Raw genomic sequence first — 16,575 nt, forward strand, 5'->3', positions numbered from 1 at the left:
CTAAGGCAACTGCACTACTGGGCAAGCTAGCTGCAGTGAAGCAAGCTGGCTTTCAGATTTCTGGGTCTCATCTTCTCTACCAGAGATAAGAGACAACTTTCAGGGCACTGGCTTTGCAGGACAAGCCACCTTCAGGTGCAACAATCAATACCACGCATCGAGGCACTGCAAGCAGTAAGCGTTTCACCCAAGTGGGAATCAACTGCCAAAAAACCCCAACAACTCAAAACCAAGCCCGACACACTGACAGGTCTGCACCAGGCGTACGGCATGTGAATTTGTTTGAGACACAAAGCTGCGCTCCAAGATGACGGTTCAGGAGAAAACAGAAGCCTTCCAGATACCCTGAAAACTCTGGAGGCACCTCCGCTCATGTAAAATACTAAAGCTACTACAGGACTGCTCAAACTCACCATCCAGAAATGCCAAAATAATCCAAGCACTGCAAATCACCTTCGACTTACTGGTTAAACTACAGTTGGCTACAGACATTATCAAGTGCTAGAAGAGAAACAACAGAATTAGTATTTTCCAGTACAATGTCCTTGGACTCTCACTCCTGTAATCACCGTGTTCACAAACACTCTGAACTGGTGATACAAGGGCACCGAGCTTTCAAATGGGAATTAAACCAAAACACTTAGATAATACAGCAATAACACCCCTGTCCAATGAGAATACAGTAAACAGGGAATAAGTCAGTCAAAATGATGGGCTGTGGAATAAGCCACGTAAAAGGTGCGTTCAAGAACCAAACACTACAGAAAATGCCACTGCAGGACAGACATAAATCCTTTGCAGATCTAGAGTTGTGAGTCCACAGGGTATACAGATGCAGAGCTCATTTTACTGGCAATAGATAAAAAGGATGGAAAGGACTTAAAGATGATCCTGAAGTAGAGGTATTTAGCAGAAAAGTGGTGGCTATTCCTTTTGAAAACTGATCTTACAACATGAGAACACACATAGTCTGCTGATAATCCTGCCACAAGATAAAGTGACTAAATGATACATTTCTCAACTAAGAAAAATCTTTCTGATGATCTTACCTAATCGGCGATCAGGTTTGTTGGACACTAGGTAGATGGATTGGAGCAAGAAAGCTTGCATGAGCTGCAGAAAACAGTACATCAGCTGGGACAGGAATTCTGACCCTCTCCTTGCAATAGCACGAGTCCTCACTGCTGAAACCACCGAGGCCAAAAGGTGTTAAAACATTCAGATTTCCAGATCATCTGCTTTTGTGGATCTCACTCCTCCGCCCCATCACATTCCATTCAAGTTAAATAGCTGAAGATCACTCTCTCCCTCCCAATATATTCTCCCATCTCGAGAGACACGACTCCAAAGCTACAAACAAACCCGGACGAGAGCAGCTTAAAGCCTGTTCCCCATTGCCAAGTTACAAGGCCAGAGCCCATTTCAGCTATAAACAGAGACATGATGTTAACGAGCAGCACAGAAACATCCGCAAAGTGCTTCACAACCTTTGTACCTTATACATCATTTTAATATCCCTCGAATGATGTTATTTTAAATCCTACAGTCGGAAGGAAAAAGGCAATTATCAGTGCCACACAGTCCAGGCCCTTCAGATTTCTCTATGGCTGCCCAGTGGCCGTAAGGGTGTCCAAATACCAAGTCACCTTGCACTTGTGTGCCACGAGCATAAGGAAAGCAGCAACAGCGATGGTGCTGATCAGTCAACACAATCCGAGACAAGTATGGGTGCTGTGCCAACCAGGCATGGAATAAAAACAATACAAATTAAATAAAAAACAGAAAAGAAAGGAATTGCTACCGACCCTACCTTCGCTTCCTGCTGCCTGGCTATACCAATACATACACACGATAGATTTTCTTTCTGACCTGCCAAAGTGGGAAAGAAATCTTCAACGCATGCCCATTCCCATTTGGAAAAAAAAGAAAAAAAAAAATCTCCTTTTACAGAATTCATCCAGTAACCATAAGTCCCCCATTACAAGAAATCAAATTAAAACACTATTCAAAGTAGCAAAGTACTCAGCTGAAACAGGCAGGTAAGGACGCAATTTGCCCGTCCGATTCTTGCAAATACCTTCTTGTTTGATTTTCTTGTTCTTGTGTTATTAATAAATTATACAAGAATACTGAACAATACGCTAAAAGGAGAACTGTACACATTAATTTTAAAAGTTCAGCTAAAACCCACAATTACACTTTAAACTACCAAAATCCTGTGAGCAGAAAGAAGTGCTCTTACACTATATAGGCAGTTTGAATGATCTCAAACAAGGGAAAAGGGGAGAAAGCAGTCTGTTAAAAGATGAAACGTGTTTTTCTCCTCTAGTGCTAAAAGATAACTTTTTTGCTCTTGAGCTGTGTGTTGATTCATACGCAAGGCTCGTACCAGGTAAGTCTTGGTAAGCCCCGCGAGCACACAGCGTAATGTTTAACCAGAGCTCCTGCTCCGGGTGCTGCAGCGCGACACGTAACCCGGCACGCTGCTCTCCTCCGCCCCGTGCCTACCTGCAGCACGGGCAAAATTGCAGAAGACGCAGCCAGACCAGCTATAAGCGACAGGAGAACACATTACATGGTGCCATCGCTGGTCAACTGCACCCAAAAGTAGTTTAAATTCTCAAAGAGCTGCTAAAAAAATACTTCTCGTTCACAGCACTCAACCGTGGCATGTCTTTTTTCTGAAATGCAGCACATTTTTCAGCCTGGAGAACTACTTCTGATTTCCAGAGCAGGACAACAGGCAAGGGGAGAAGGAAGAGAAGGATTGGACAATCAAAGCACATTTATAATGGAGATCTTACATCACCCAATATTCAAAGCATGCCATCAGTAAGATGTCAAGCACCAGAGCGTAAAACTGGTGTTTTATCCTGACCACACCAGGACAACGAGCTTCCCACTGGCAAACCATTACCGGAGTTAGCAGGGATCATGAATAAACTTCACATTTTGTCCTTAATGAGAAACAAAAGCAAAAATGTCAAGCTTCTGCCGAGAGGTTTTCTGGGTGGTTTAGCAACTATCCTCCAACAGTACCTTTTGTTAGTTTGTTAGAACTAACACATACTAAAAACAACCAACAAGAACACCATCATCGTCAACAACTACGTGCATGAGGCCACACCAACCACCAACGCGGTGAGTGACAGATCCTTACGGTCTGGCCTGACTTTGAAGGTGTAAGCAGCATTTAATTAAAACTCTTCCCCCTAAGAAGGTCTAAGTCCTACATTCCTCTCCTTTGGGAGAACCCAAAGCAAGCCAGAAAGGCCCTACCGCCCGCTATCTGCCCGATCAGTGGGCTCTGACTTACGGCTATCAGAGATCGGAAGGCTGTGAGCAACACCTTATCATGTCAACACCTTGGTGTGTTTGACATTTCCAGAGGTTACACCAACCACGCTCTGCTGGCAAACTAAAAAATGGTGGTCTTTTCCAAGATTGCAAAGCCACTATTGAGAAAAAGCCAGCTGTGCCCAAGTTAGAAGAGCAAAGAAATAACAAAACGCTTCTTGCAAATTGAAGCTGAAGATGGGCAGAGAGCTTCGCAGGGGCCAGGGGGTACCAGCATCGCTATTGCACAAAAGGCCAAAGATGCACCAGCACAATTATGTTAGAAAAATTATGTTAGAAAAAATGAGAGTAACCTCAGATGCAGATAACACTGGTTACTCTTACAAAAAACCCTAGATTCTTGCAACTAAAGCCACACAGCTGTATTGCTGGAAAAGCATCACAAACTATTCATAAATGCCTTCTTGAAACCACAGCTTAGAAGCAGGAAGAGAAAAATCACATTTTTGCTGGCAATTTTAAGTAGTAAAAATGTAACTTCTTGAACCTTGCTTTAGTAGGCCTGAGGCCTGTAGACTCATAAACCACCACTGCGTTGCCCAAAACCAAGGGCAACGAGACATTATTAACAGTAATAAAGTTCTTGAGCTACAGAGCATCTCTTAAAAGGATTAAAATGAACAAATCCTCCTTAATTGTATTAGCATCGGCTACCCGAGGAACATAGCTCCGTTGCCAAAACAGGCAGAGGAGACCAGCCATCCGACGGCACGCTCACAGCCCCGACCTGGCCGCTCCGCTCCTCTCTACCCTTCTTTTACTGTCGTAGCAGGCACCCAGCTCACGCCGAACCCAGCTTTGCCTTTCCCCTTTGTGGTACAGAAGTTTTGAGATCTTCGGGTGAACTATTACGGGTGGGATTGTAACCATAACACGGAGCAGCTCCAGCTCGCTGAATTCAGTGACAAAATCTCCCACAGGCTTCAACGAGGCCAGGATTTTACCAGTCTCTCAGCAGGCTGCTAACGAGCGTGACAACCCACAACGAAGCCACCACCTTCTCCTTTCCCATCTGGGCTGCTTCAAAACACCATCATCTGGAGGAGAGGCACAGTGGGCTGCGCCTGCTGCCAGTACCTATGTATGGGACACCTTACCTGCTGCCTAAGGGACCTCCAAAGTACGCTCCAGATGTTGGCTGGAGGACAAGGAATAAACTGCTGGCAGTGGAGTCCCCAGAGCTGAAAAGGAGCATCCACTTTTTTTAACATCAAAGTTTGGCTGCAGAGATCTTGAGATACTGAAGTGCAACTCTATACCTCCACCTTTCAGCTGAAATCCAACTCTCAACAGCTTCTGCAACTTTGGTGCTGAGCATCCAAACAGCGCAGTCTAAAAAAAGTGCATAACTTAAAAAGAAAAAAAAAAAAAAGCCTAATTTGCAAAAGAAATGCTGCCAGCTCTATTTTTAGTCGAACCAGTGTTTCCCCCTCCCCAGGTCCAAAGCACTCCCTTGGGATATTCCGAGATAAACCCACGTCCTTAATTAGAGCTTGACACACGGAAGGTAAAAGCTTGAACTAAAACAAACGAAAAAGTATTCTAAGCAATTTGTAGTTGGGCAGCAGGCTACATCGTGACTCTTTTACCAAGCAAGTGCAAGGTTACTGAGATATCAAATGGGAAACACGCATCTCAGTCTCCAGGGCTTCCTCTGGAGCAAGCTGAATGTTATAGATTCCTAGAGCCAAATTAGATTTTGTGTTTGAGCCAAAACAACGTCCTTTAGAATACAGAAACACACAAGAAAAAAAAAAAATTTGGGTCCTATTAGGGATGGAGAAGGAATTGCCCTAGGAAACAGCCTCGAAAAAACAAGTCGTGTCCCCCTCAGAACACGAGTACGGCACAAAGGAGGCTCCAGCACCGGTGAGAAAATCCCCGTGTCCTTCCTCACACTCACACGGTGCGACCTGTTTCTGTGAATTACCAGCACACGGTGGACGTGACACAAGAACGCACACCCAAACACACTTTGATAGGATTTTTTTTTTTTGCCACTGAGCTTCCTCTGCAACTGTATTGAGATGAAAGAAGGCGCTTTTGTCTGCAGCCCACCCAGGGCATCTGGAGGCCTCAGAAGAACTCCTAAACCTGCACAAACACACAACGGTTCCAAACATGGAAGTTTTCCAGCTTGGAGCAAAGTACCATCAGCTCACTTAACAGGTAAAAAGATGGAAAACTCAGTGCCAATCTCTGGGATTTGAAACACGCAGTCCTGAACCTAAAATCAGATAGTGTGGAAGCAAAAAAAAAAAAAAAAGATACAATTTCCTTTTTAGAAGCCAGATTTCTTCTTTTTCTATTAGCCACCTCAGCACCTCTCTTGTTACCTCTCACCGGCCCAAATTTCTTTCATTTTGACTTGGAGTCAAGCTACTAAGAACAGGCAATAATAAATGCAGAAGTGACAACAATTCTTTATCAGTGCAATGATTTTTTTAAAATTCAAGACAAATGAAACATTCAATACAGAAAGCCACAGAATTCATCATCATCCTACAACACACGTTCTCCCACAGGAATATTCACATTCAGTAAGTGCATCCCATTTTAGGGCAGCAGCATGGCAAACATCTAAGGGGCCAGGAAAGCAGAAGAAAAACAAAGATGACATAAATCTGTTTCCAAGAAGGGGAAAAAAAGGGGAAGGGCACTCATATTTACCCACAAAGCTAACTTAGTGACATCCTCCCTGCTTTCCTCTGTCTCTACCGTCAGCAAGTTTACGTGATGCTTACAAGACTTGGAACAGACAGAAATATTAATTCAAAACAAGGTCGTATGAGCTTTTTGAGAAGTGGAAAAGTTGGTGTACATTGAATTGTTTTAAGCCCGTAGGACTTCTTTTCAGCCACACAAAATCATCTGATCCTCTCTGCTCCTGTATCAGTATCACTGCACCCTTTGTTTCCAGACGCTGAACAGTCTCCCCTTGAAGAGCTGCTCAACAGGAAAGCACCGCAGCCAGCTTCAACTACACAATTCCCACCAACAAAACTGGTGGGCTCACTCACAATTTGCATAACGTCTATTTTTTAAAGACGAGAACATGATATTCTCTTTCATTATGGCCTTAGAAGTTTGTCTTTATCCTTTCTGTTGCTCCATATTGTAAAGTAAATAACTTCAGCACAGACGTACTCTATTAAAAAAATGTTTTTGTGCTTCATCACATATTAGCACACCAGGTACCACTCCAGAAAGTTCCACTGCAAACAAGTAACACTCAAACCAAAGCTCTCACGAAGCAGCAGCAGCAAGACTTTACTAACCTGCTAAACTCTGCAGGCTTTTGACAGCCAGTATTTATTTGCAAATCCTTGTTCCCATCAAAACAGGACCAACTCCCACAGCATATGCCATAAAAACAACTCTCTCAATTATTCACACTGACAGTCAACATCTCCCCGTGACGCCGGCTAACTCAATAACCGTTCTGTTAAACGAACACGATGTTTGATAGGGGAGCCTGTGCAACTTCGCTCAAATCTTATGTCCAAAAGACTGGCGTTTCGGGCTATGGAAAGACTTCTCACCAAAAATTTAATCTGTTCATAAAAACCACTACTTCCTCCAGCCACAAAAATCCACAACCAGTTCTGAAGGGAACCTCGCGCTCTCCTTTCTGAAGGAAAGCTCCTCAGAGCTACCGCTTAATGCCTTTACCTGGAGCAGAGAGAAAAAAAAGAGACAATAAAAAGCGAGCAAACCCCATCCAGTTACAGCACATAACAATTTTGTTAGCTATATTTGTCCTGTACAGGAACTGCACCAAGCTGCAGGTGCCTTAACCGTATTTGCAAATCAGTTTTCCTCCGAGTGGAACATCTTCCAAGCCTCTGACGTTAAACTTTAACTAACCAAGTCGAACACAGCAATTGCAACCCTGTTCTTACAGCTCAAACTTCCATTTGCTCAATTCAATATTTAACAAAGAAAAGCAGGGGACGAAGCAGTTTTAAAGCAACAAGAGCAGCTCTTTCACCCGTCTTCAGTATCAAACCCCAGGCTCGCCAGCTAAGTTTGAAAGGTAGGGCTCGACCCATGGCAAACAAATTCAGAGTTTCTTCGGTAAATTTAGAGCCTGTGAATTGTTTAATAATGCAGTAATTCCTCTCCTCCCCTGAGATTACCCAAGAGACATTTGCCAGCAACCTTGCCAGACAACCTGAGAGCTGCACGGCTCTGTTCAGAGTTAATAAACTGCTCACCCTTGTGGTTCACGAGGGTATCATGTGAAGAATATATTTATTTAAAAGTTGCATAGATAATATGTAACTACCAGTGCCATTACAGTTCAGCCAGTCTTTTGGACATCATGCAAATCCTGCGCAAGTTCAACTACAATATTATGCAAAAAAACCTCGCCGTTTCCTCAGCGGTACCTATTTTTAATTTTTCTGTCAGTGACAGCACCGACTCTTCAGAGGGTTTCCCATCCTACCACGCAAACCTGACTTGCTTAAAGCCACCGTCACCTTGGGTTTGCCTCCCGGCTCCCGTCCACGACAGTAACGCGCTTATCCACGCGGGGTTTTGTTTTTAACGCCAACCAAAACAGTTTACCTAAACGCCGAGTCTCCCTGGCAGCTGGAAAATAAAACAAACGCGGCTGGGAAAAGCAAGGATGCAAACCCCAAAGCTGGGGCGAGGGACGGCGGCTGCAGGGGCCGGGCTCCCGCAGAGACACCGGGAGAGGACGGCGGGAGCCGGGGCTTCGGCAGCCGGGGGTGCTGGAGCAGAGCCGGCTCTTCGGTTCCAAGGGGAGGGGAGGATCCGAGCTTCCCATCCCCAAACGTTTGCTACCGGCGTTGCTAGAAAACTCCACAGCGGCGGCGGGAGGAGGCGAAGGCCGCTCAGCCGGTAAACACCGCCGGCTGCAGCCAACCTCCCCCGGTGAATTCGCCCTGCCGGCGGCCCTTCGCCCCCGGGGAGGCCGGGCCGGCCCGGCGGTGACACATGTCCAAGGCCGGAGCCGGCCGGGGCTCGCCGGCAAACGCCGCCCGGGGAGGCGGAGGGGGGGGGGGGGGGGCCGCGCCGCCGGCCCAACCAGGCCGCTCGCCCCCGCGCCCACCAGGCCGGTGCCCGCGCCCCGCCGCCGCCCGGCCCGCAGGCGGAGAAAGGCCGGGGCCGCGGGGGGAGACGGGCAGCAACGGCGGCGGCACCTCCACCGCGGGGCCTGCGGGCCCGCTGCCACCCCCGCCGCGCCGGGCCGGGCCCAACCGGGGCCTGGCCTCACCGCGCCGGGCCGGGCCTCGGCGGGGGAGCGGGTAGGCCCGGCCCCGCGGCAGGCCGGGCGGAGAGCGGAGGGGAGGGGAGGCGCGTCCCTCCCGGCCCCGCGGGCGGCCCGGCGGCGCGGCCCCCCCTCACCTGCACATGATCCGCCATTTTGCTCCATTCATGCTCCGCTCCCTCCGCCTCCGCCTCCGCCGGGCCCGGCACGCGCCCGCCCCCCGCCCGCCCGCGCGCCTGCGCCACGGCCCCCGCCGCGCCTGCGCCCACCCGACGGCCCCGCCCCCCGCGCCGCCGCGCGCCCGCTGCGGCGCGCGTGACGTCACGGCGGCAGCGGAGGGAGGGGCGGGCTTTGTTGACATGGCGCTTAAAGGGGCCGCGGCTCCGGGGGCACCCCGCGTGTCCCCCCCCCCCCACGTTCCCCCCGCCCCCCGCGTCCCCCCCGCTTCCAGAGCCCCCAGTGTCTCGAAACAGTGCTCCCAGTGCCCGGCAACAGTGGCCCCAGTTCCTTGCACCGGGAGTCCCCAGTTACCCCAGCCAGGGACAAGCCTCGTGCCCCAGCAGCCCCTGCACCGGTGCTCCCAGTGCTTCTGGTGCTCCCAGTGCTCGGCACCAGTGCTTCCAGTGCTTCTGGTGCTCCCAGTGCCCGGCACCCGTGCTCCCGGTGCTTCTGGTGCTCCCAGTGCCCGGCACCCGTGCTCCCAGTGCTTCTGGTGCTCCCAGTGCCCGGCACTGGTGCTCCCAGTGCTTCTGGTGCTCCCAGTGACCAGCACCAGTGCTTCTGGTGCTCCTAGTGCTTCTCGTGCTCCAGTGCCCAGCACCAGTGCTCCCACTTTCCTGCACCAGTGCTTCTGGTGCTCCCAGTGACCAGCACCAGTGCTCCCGGTTTCCTGCACCAGTGCTTCTGGTGCTCCCAGTGCCTGGCACCAGTGCTCCCACTTTGCTGCACAAGTGCTTCTGGTGCTCCCAGTTTCTTGCAACTGCGTCTCTGCACCCAGTTACTTGCACGAGTGGCCTCCAGTTACCCCAGCCCAGGACCAGTGCCCCAGCAACCCCTGCACCAGTGCTCCCAGTTACCCCAGCCCCTGCATTAGTGCTCCCAGTTACCCCAGCCAGGGGCACACCTCGTGCCCCCGCCAGCCCTGGCCCCATGCCGAGGTGGCAGCCAGGGCCGTGTGGTGCCGGTTCAGCCTCTGTGCCACTGGCCCAGCTGTGGCCAGGCACCCACCCCTGGCACCCTTGGGTGCTCCTTTGCAGTGGGTGAGCCCTGCACGGGGCGGGCTGCGGACATGGGGGCCTCTCCTGGCCTGAGGATGAAGCTTGAGGTGCCCATGGGTGCCCACCGCTGTCGGGTGCCCGTGCACCGCAGGCTGCGGTGCTCTGGATCCCCCCATGGCTGCACCCCGTGGTGCTCCACCAGCCCAGCTCCCCATCCAGCCACTGCCATCCCCGTCCCCGTCCCTGTTCCTGTCCCCATCCCACAGGTCTGGGCACCAAACAACGCCCCGGCGCTGCCCGCAGCCTCAAACCTCTTCCTCCCTCCTCCATGTCATGCTGTTGCCTTCCCCAGCTCACCCCCTCACCCCTTCCCAGCTGCATCGTGGCCAGTTTCGGGGCCGGGGGCTGCGCCGCCCTTACTGGGAGCACTGGTTTGGACTGGGATGGCGGGCAATGCCTGGGAGCAGACAGACCAGCAGAGCTGGGGGGTCATTACCCCAACAGGGAAGCCCTTGGAGCTGCCTCTAGACCCATTTCACAGCGAAGAAAACTGAGGCACAGCCGTAGCAGGGCTGCCGGGCGCCGGCTGCCCTTTATGGTAAGTTCACAGGCGCAGGAAGCCAGAGCCCACGCCGCGTGAGTATAGGAAACAGAAGAGCCCGACCGCACGTCACATGCTGAGACGGCACGACCCATCGCGACGGCAGCGCTGCAGCAGGGCAGGGGCACGCAGCCGGGACAGGACCCTCCTGGAGCTGCGGGGCAGGGGGGGACGGCGGCGGAGGGGCAGCGCAGGAAGATGCTGGTGGCTGGAGGATGGAGGAGGCAGTGGTGAAGCAGGGCGTGCTCTACCTCCAGCTGCAGCAGACCTTCGGGAAGGTGAGGAGGTGGCGGGGGGCTGCTTGGTCCCCAGGGAAGACCCATGGGGGACTTGGCTGGGGTGGATGTGGGGGTACAGGGGGGTTGCATCCGAAGGGAATGGGATGCTCCCACCCGTTGGCTCCCCAATCATCCATCGGCTCTCCGCCAGCACGTCGGGCCGGTGGGGACGGGCAGGGGGATGGAAGGCACTGGGGACACATTGTAAAGAGACCCCCCCCCAGCAGGCCCCCCCCAGCAGAGGCTCTGCAAAGCAGGCCAGAGCCACGGCACAAACGGATGCAACCCCCGGAGCCTCGTTGCTTCAGTGGCTGATAATGGCTGGGGTTTAGCAACAGCTCCTGCCGACACCGCTCTTGTGCAAGAAGGGGAAGGAGCGGCCTGGGCGTCTCCAGCTCTGAGCCTGGGCAAGAGGCAGAGCCGAGCCTTGCTCCCCACGGCCACCCTCCACAGGGGCTCAAAATGCCGTGGGCAGGGTGGGTGTGAGGCAGGGCAGGGCAGGCAGGGCAGCAGGCAGGGCGGTAGGCAGGGCATCGCCTTCCTGCAGCAAGGCAGCTGCTGCCATGCACGATGCCTGCGATGGCGGAGGATGGGGCAGAGGCCATCCCCACGGTGGGTCCCAGAAATGCACCCCAGCAAAAGCGTGCCGTGTTTTGGCAAAGCCTGCCAGGCCCGGCAGGTCCCCGGTGCCGGGAGCCGCTGCGGAGGATGCTCTGATTTCGGTGCAAGACTTCCTCTCCCGCCGCTTCCCCTCCGCCACCGCCAGAGCCGGTGCTTCCCACGCAGGATGTGCCGTGAATTGCTGCCTTCTTGGAGGGCGAGTCGGGAATCGCTTTGAAAGTTGGTGTTTTTGGGGAAGATGGAGGGAATGAGGAGCTGAAAGTCCTTGAGCAGCGCGGGGCCGTCGGCACGGCTTTGGGATGCTGCAGGGTGGGGGAGGCGTGGGATGGATCCTGGTGCTGGGTGATGCTGTGGTGCTGCCGGTGTCTTTCCTGACTGGAAAAGACAGGCTGCCAGCTATGCTGTGTGTCAGGGATCCTTTTTTTATCCTTTATCAGTTTACCTCACCCTCCGCTTTGGCCAGCCCTCCTGGGCGAGGATGTGAGTCCCTGCCTGGACCCTGGAGGGGTTCACTCCAATGTCCTGCCCTGGGTTCATGCATGATCCCAAAGGGATAAAAACCCCTGGAAGGGTGAAAGCGGAGCTGGCCAATGCTGGATTTTCACTCCCCTCACTCCTTCTCCCCACGGCAGAAATGGAAGAAGTTCTGGGGCGTCTTGTACCGGGAAAGCTCCTGCTCCACCGCCCGCCTGGAGCTCTTCGAGGGCTCGGCGCCGCCGGCCGCCGAGAAGCTGCGGAAAGGCGAGGGCAGCAAGCGGCTGGTCAAGCTGAGCGACTGCGTGCATGTGGTGGAGGCGAGCGGTGATGCCGGCTGCCCCAAGGAGACGGTCCCCTTCCTGCTGGAGACCACTGACAAGCGGTACCTCCTAGCCGCTGATGGCACCGAGGTGGCCAGCTGGATCCAGAAGCTGTGCGAGCTGGCTTTCCCGGTATGCACTGGACAGGGATAACTGGGGGAATCCCGGGGGTTTGCTGCAACAGGGGAGGCTGGCGGGATGCCATGCTCTGCCCTCACTCACCCGCTGCTCTTTCCCGGGCAGAGGAGCAGGGAGGAGCAGGCAGCAGGCAAGGATAGCCAGCAGAGCTCACTGGGCACCGACAGCGGGTTCTCCATGGAGGAAAACTCCCTCTACAGCTCCCGGGGCAAAGGTAGGCACCAGGAGGTGGGGAAGGTGCAGTGCAGCTGGGTTTGCTTGCACCGGAGGCAGCGCACATCCCACAGCATCTCATCAGCCCCCTTCCCGAGGCACCTCGGCCCGCTTTGCGCCAGGGAGCAGCCCCTGCCTCGGCTACGTGCAGGCTGCGTGGTGGAAAGTCTCCTCCTGAAATAGCCTCTTCCTGCTCTGCGGTTTGGCAGGGCTGGGTTTCGCTGCGCTATCAGGCTGCTCCCGTGAAGCCGGAGCCCTCGAGCCCTTATCAGCCGGACGCCACTTCCCCACCGCCCCGGCTGCGGGGAGTCATGAGCCCCACGGCAACTCTCTGTGGTGGGAGACGCAGCTCTGCTCTTGCAGCAAGCTCTGCTCCTTGCACGTGTCAAATACCACCCTTCTCCGTCCCCAGGTGGCTTGGAGCAGGCGTTCGAGGTGACGGTGAGGGCCACCGAGTCCTCTGAGCGCTGTCGACTCTGGGGCCGCTGTATCCTGCGAGCCAACGAGGAGGTGCTGGAGCTGCGTGATTTCCAGACCTTGGAGATCCTCTACAGCTGGCCCTACCGCTTCCTGCGGCGCTTTGGGCGGGATAAGGTAGGTGGGATCCGGGAAGGGTGGGCTGGCGGTGGGCTGTGGCACGGGGACCTGATCCTGTCCCTCCCCAGGTGACCTTCTCCTTCGAGGCCGGCCGGCGCTGCACATCTGGAGAAGGCAACTTTGAGTTTGAGACCAGGCAAGGCAACGAGATCTTCCAGGCGATCGAGTCAGCCATCAACATGCATCGGGGCCGGGGGGCTGAGGAGCCATGGCGGGGTGGCCCCGGGGACGATGCCTCCCGGCTGCTCGGCCACACCAAGATGCCCAGCTGGGCACAGGGGCACGAGGAAACCAGTGGCACCAAGTGCCTCTCGCTGGAGCCCACCTGGGAGGGGAAGGTGCCGAAAGCCAAGCCCGTGATGCCCCCCAGCAGCTGCCCTGGGACCGGGGAGCCATCGGGTGCCTTCCTGCCCTCCCGTGGTGCCGAGTGCCCCTACACCGAGCCCTGCAACTCCCTCCACCGTGGAAAACCCCCGGTGATGGAGAAGGGCTGGAGGCAGGATGCTCCGGCCAAGGCAGCCGTCGAATCCGAGTATGCCGTCCCCTTTGACACCATCGCCAAGGCCTTCGTGACTCGCAAGTTCAGCAGCTTGGCCCATTGCCCCAAGAATTTCCCTGACCCCTTCTATGACAGCATCGGGGAGGCGGGGGGACAAACAGGCAAGCAGCCCCTGCCGCACTCCACCGCCACCAAGCCCGACCACATCTACGATGAGCCCGAGGGTCTGTCCACCCACATCGTCTACGATGAACCCGAGGAGGTGAAGGGAGAGGCGTGGAGGCTGCAGGCGGCCCCGGAGGAGCCCACCGGGCACGAATACCCCTACAACCCGCAGCAGGACGACTATGCGGTGCCCAAAAGACCCGTCCCTCTCCGGCAGCCCTTCCTGCTGCAGGGCAAGGAGTGGCTGGGGGATACCGAGTATGACAACGTGGGCCTCAAGTTTGCAAAGAAGAGGAACCTGCAGTGAGCGGGATGGGGAAGGAGAGGAGGAGAGGACACCCCACCCCGTCCCGCGGCTGGCAGCCCCCCCCAGCCCGCCATCCCCCAACCCTGGCAGAGCTGAGACCCCCCCAGCTCAGCGCACCCATGGCTGAAGGGGGTGAAACTCTCCCCTCCGCCCGGGCATCCCTCCGGAGCGGCGGGGCACATCTGGCCAGCTGCGGAGCCGGCAGCCGGGATGCGCCCGCTGGAGGGCAGTGTGCGCCCGCCGGACGGGCAGGGCAGGCAGCGGCCGGGCAGGGGTCCCTCCCGCAGCCCCTCCGCTGCTCCGCTCCGGCCTTTCCAGCACCCCCGGCTCGCACCCCGCAGCCTCGGGGGCTCCTGCGGACAGAACCCCAAGCCCCCCCGCTCCTCGCCCAGTCAAATCTTGGGAACCCCAGCTCTACGTGCTGCGGACCCCCATGCACATCCCTAGGGATGCGCGGCCTACACAGCGAGATGCAGCTGGATGATGCCTGGCCCCGGGGTGCTCAGCACCAACAATTGGTGATGCACACTCCAGGGATGCACATCCCACACCGTGAGATGCAGCCGGACAATGCATGGCCCCGGGATGCTCAGCCCATGCTGGTTGGTGATGCACATCCCCAGGGATGCACATGCCACACCGCGAGATGCGGCCGGACGATGCATGGCCCCGGGATGCTCAGCCCGTACTACAAGGGCTGGCTGGCGATGCACTCCCCTGGGGCTGCACACCCCACACCCCGAAGGCTGCCAGACGATGCACAGCTCGCCCAGCAAACACACCCCGCCTGCAGATTTCTCTTTGCCCGCTCAGCCCTTGCCAGGACGGCGCTGTGGCCACACGCAGCCCCCAGCCCCACCGGGACGTGCCTGCTTTCGGCCCCCCCAGCAGCCAGCGTTGCGGCCGGGGCTGGGCACCGTGCCTGGCTGGAGGTCACAGCACATCCTTGCTCAGCAAGAACAGTGGCATAAATTTCTACTATCTCAGCCACGTTTTTATTTTTAATTTTTTTTTTATAAAACCATTTTCCAGCTCCTCTGAATTATAGACGAAAAACTCAGCTTTATTGTCGTGGTGATTTTAGTGGCTGGCTCTGCTCCTCTCAGTACAGTGAGACCAGTACACGGCCTGAGACAGCCTGACTTGCTCTGGGTCAGCCTGTTCCTCCTCCTCCTGGCCACCTCCAGCCCTGCACAGCCCTTGCTAGGGGACATCCAGCCCTTGCCAGGAGACATCCAGTCCCTCAGCCGGGCACGGTGAGAGGCACCAGCCCCAGTTCCCCATCCGTTAATGATCCCCCAGCACACAACAGTCTCCCAGGGCTGCCCCAGGCTCCGTCGGTGCCCATCACCCTGGACAGGCCATCTCCGGGGCACACCGGCTCCATCACCACCACGGAGGGACCTCGGGAACCGCTGCTGGTCCCCCACCACCCCGGCAGGTCTGCCACCGAAGGCAAAGAAAAGGCATGAATTATTTATAATCTCTTTCAATCAAATAAATGCTTAGGTGCTTGAGTTAATTTCCTGGATCCTGAAAATCCAAAGTGCAGACTTTTAATAAGGCAAATTAAGTGCTTTATATGTTACACTGATTAAAGCTCCGTATCAATCTATCTATCACATGTTGAATTGAAGGGGCCGGGAAACAAACAGGTCCCCAGCAGCTGTGCTCCCCTCGTGCAGGCTCCGCTGCCTGCCCTGGCCAGGCTCACGCAGGGCACAGGGCTGCTCCCTGTGCAGGAACACCTCAAACTGGTAAAAAAAAAAAATAAAACCCAAGTCTCTAGCAGTTTTTTTCCAGTGAGTGAATGTCGGATGAAGGAAGAGCACGGAGCATGGGAGATCTTGCTGTGCCCTGGGAGCTGCCGGCTGGCACTGGCAGAGGTTTAGGAGGCAGCAGGGTGCATTGAGGGATGGGGGATGCTCCTTGGCCCGTGGGTCCCCCTCTGTTCCCGGGTCTGTTCTGACAGCAGCGAGGGATGATCCCTATCCACAACCAGGCTGGTTCCCATCTCCGGACCCTGGGCAACCCAGGCATGGCCAGGAGCATCCAGCAGCACCGACGGCTTGGTTAGCTGGAGCGATGGGGACTCCTGATGGCACAATGCCATTCACCAGGAATCAATTACTTAAGCATGTGCTATTATTAATTAGTGCTCATTATGGTGGTTATTTATTATTAATCAGTGTTAACACAGTCCTCTCTCCTCGCCATCCTCCAGCCCGGTTCCCTGCTGCAATCCCCACTCCTTCCAGCCGCCTCCACCACTATTTTTCTTCATTAACCAAAGAAATGGAAACACCTTCCGGACTTCACTTAAAGATCCTATGGGTCTAACGAGATTTGTACCGTGCCAGTCAGGCTAACGAGGGAGTCACTGCGAATGGCACTAATCAAATTTCACAGAGGCAGCAGCACGGGCCGGGTGAAGCGCTGGGGGTTTTGCTGTCAGAATAAATTGCTCACAGCTTTCCCTGCCTGCCCCGTCTGTGTGGACAGGGTTTTAGGGTGGAAAAGGGGACGTGTCCTGGAATATCAAGTCC

At 54.8% G+C, this 16,575-nt stretch overlaps 1 protein-coding gene across 1 annotated transcript; it reads left to right on the forward strand.

The window, feature by feature from the left end:
- Positions 1–10,459: 10,459 nt before the first annotated feature.
- DOK2 (docking protein 2) lies at positions 10,460–16,134 on the forward strand. Its single transcript, XM_087763116.1, has 5 exons — positions 10,460–10,692; positions 11,946–12,242; positions 12,354–12,462; positions 12,874–13,055; positions 13,127–16,134. Exons 1-5 carry the CDS (start codon positions 10,630–10,632, stop codon positions 14,027–14,029), a joined length of 1,554 nt encoding a protein of 517 aa, XP_087619242.1. The 5' UTR covers positions 10,460–10,629; the 3' UTR covers positions 14,030–16,134.
- Positions 16,135–16,575: the final 441 nt, after the last annotated feature.

Source organism: Nipponia nippon, unplaced genomic scaffold (genome assembly GCF_047370975.1).
Source record: "Nipponia nippon isolate SJK-2023a ecotype South Korea unplaced genomic scaffold, ASM4737097v1 scaffold_27, whole genome shotgun sequence".
In the NCBI taxonomy this organism is placed as follows: Eukaryota; Metazoa; Chordata; class Aves; order Pelecaniformes; family Threskiornithidae; genus Nipponia; species Nipponia nippon.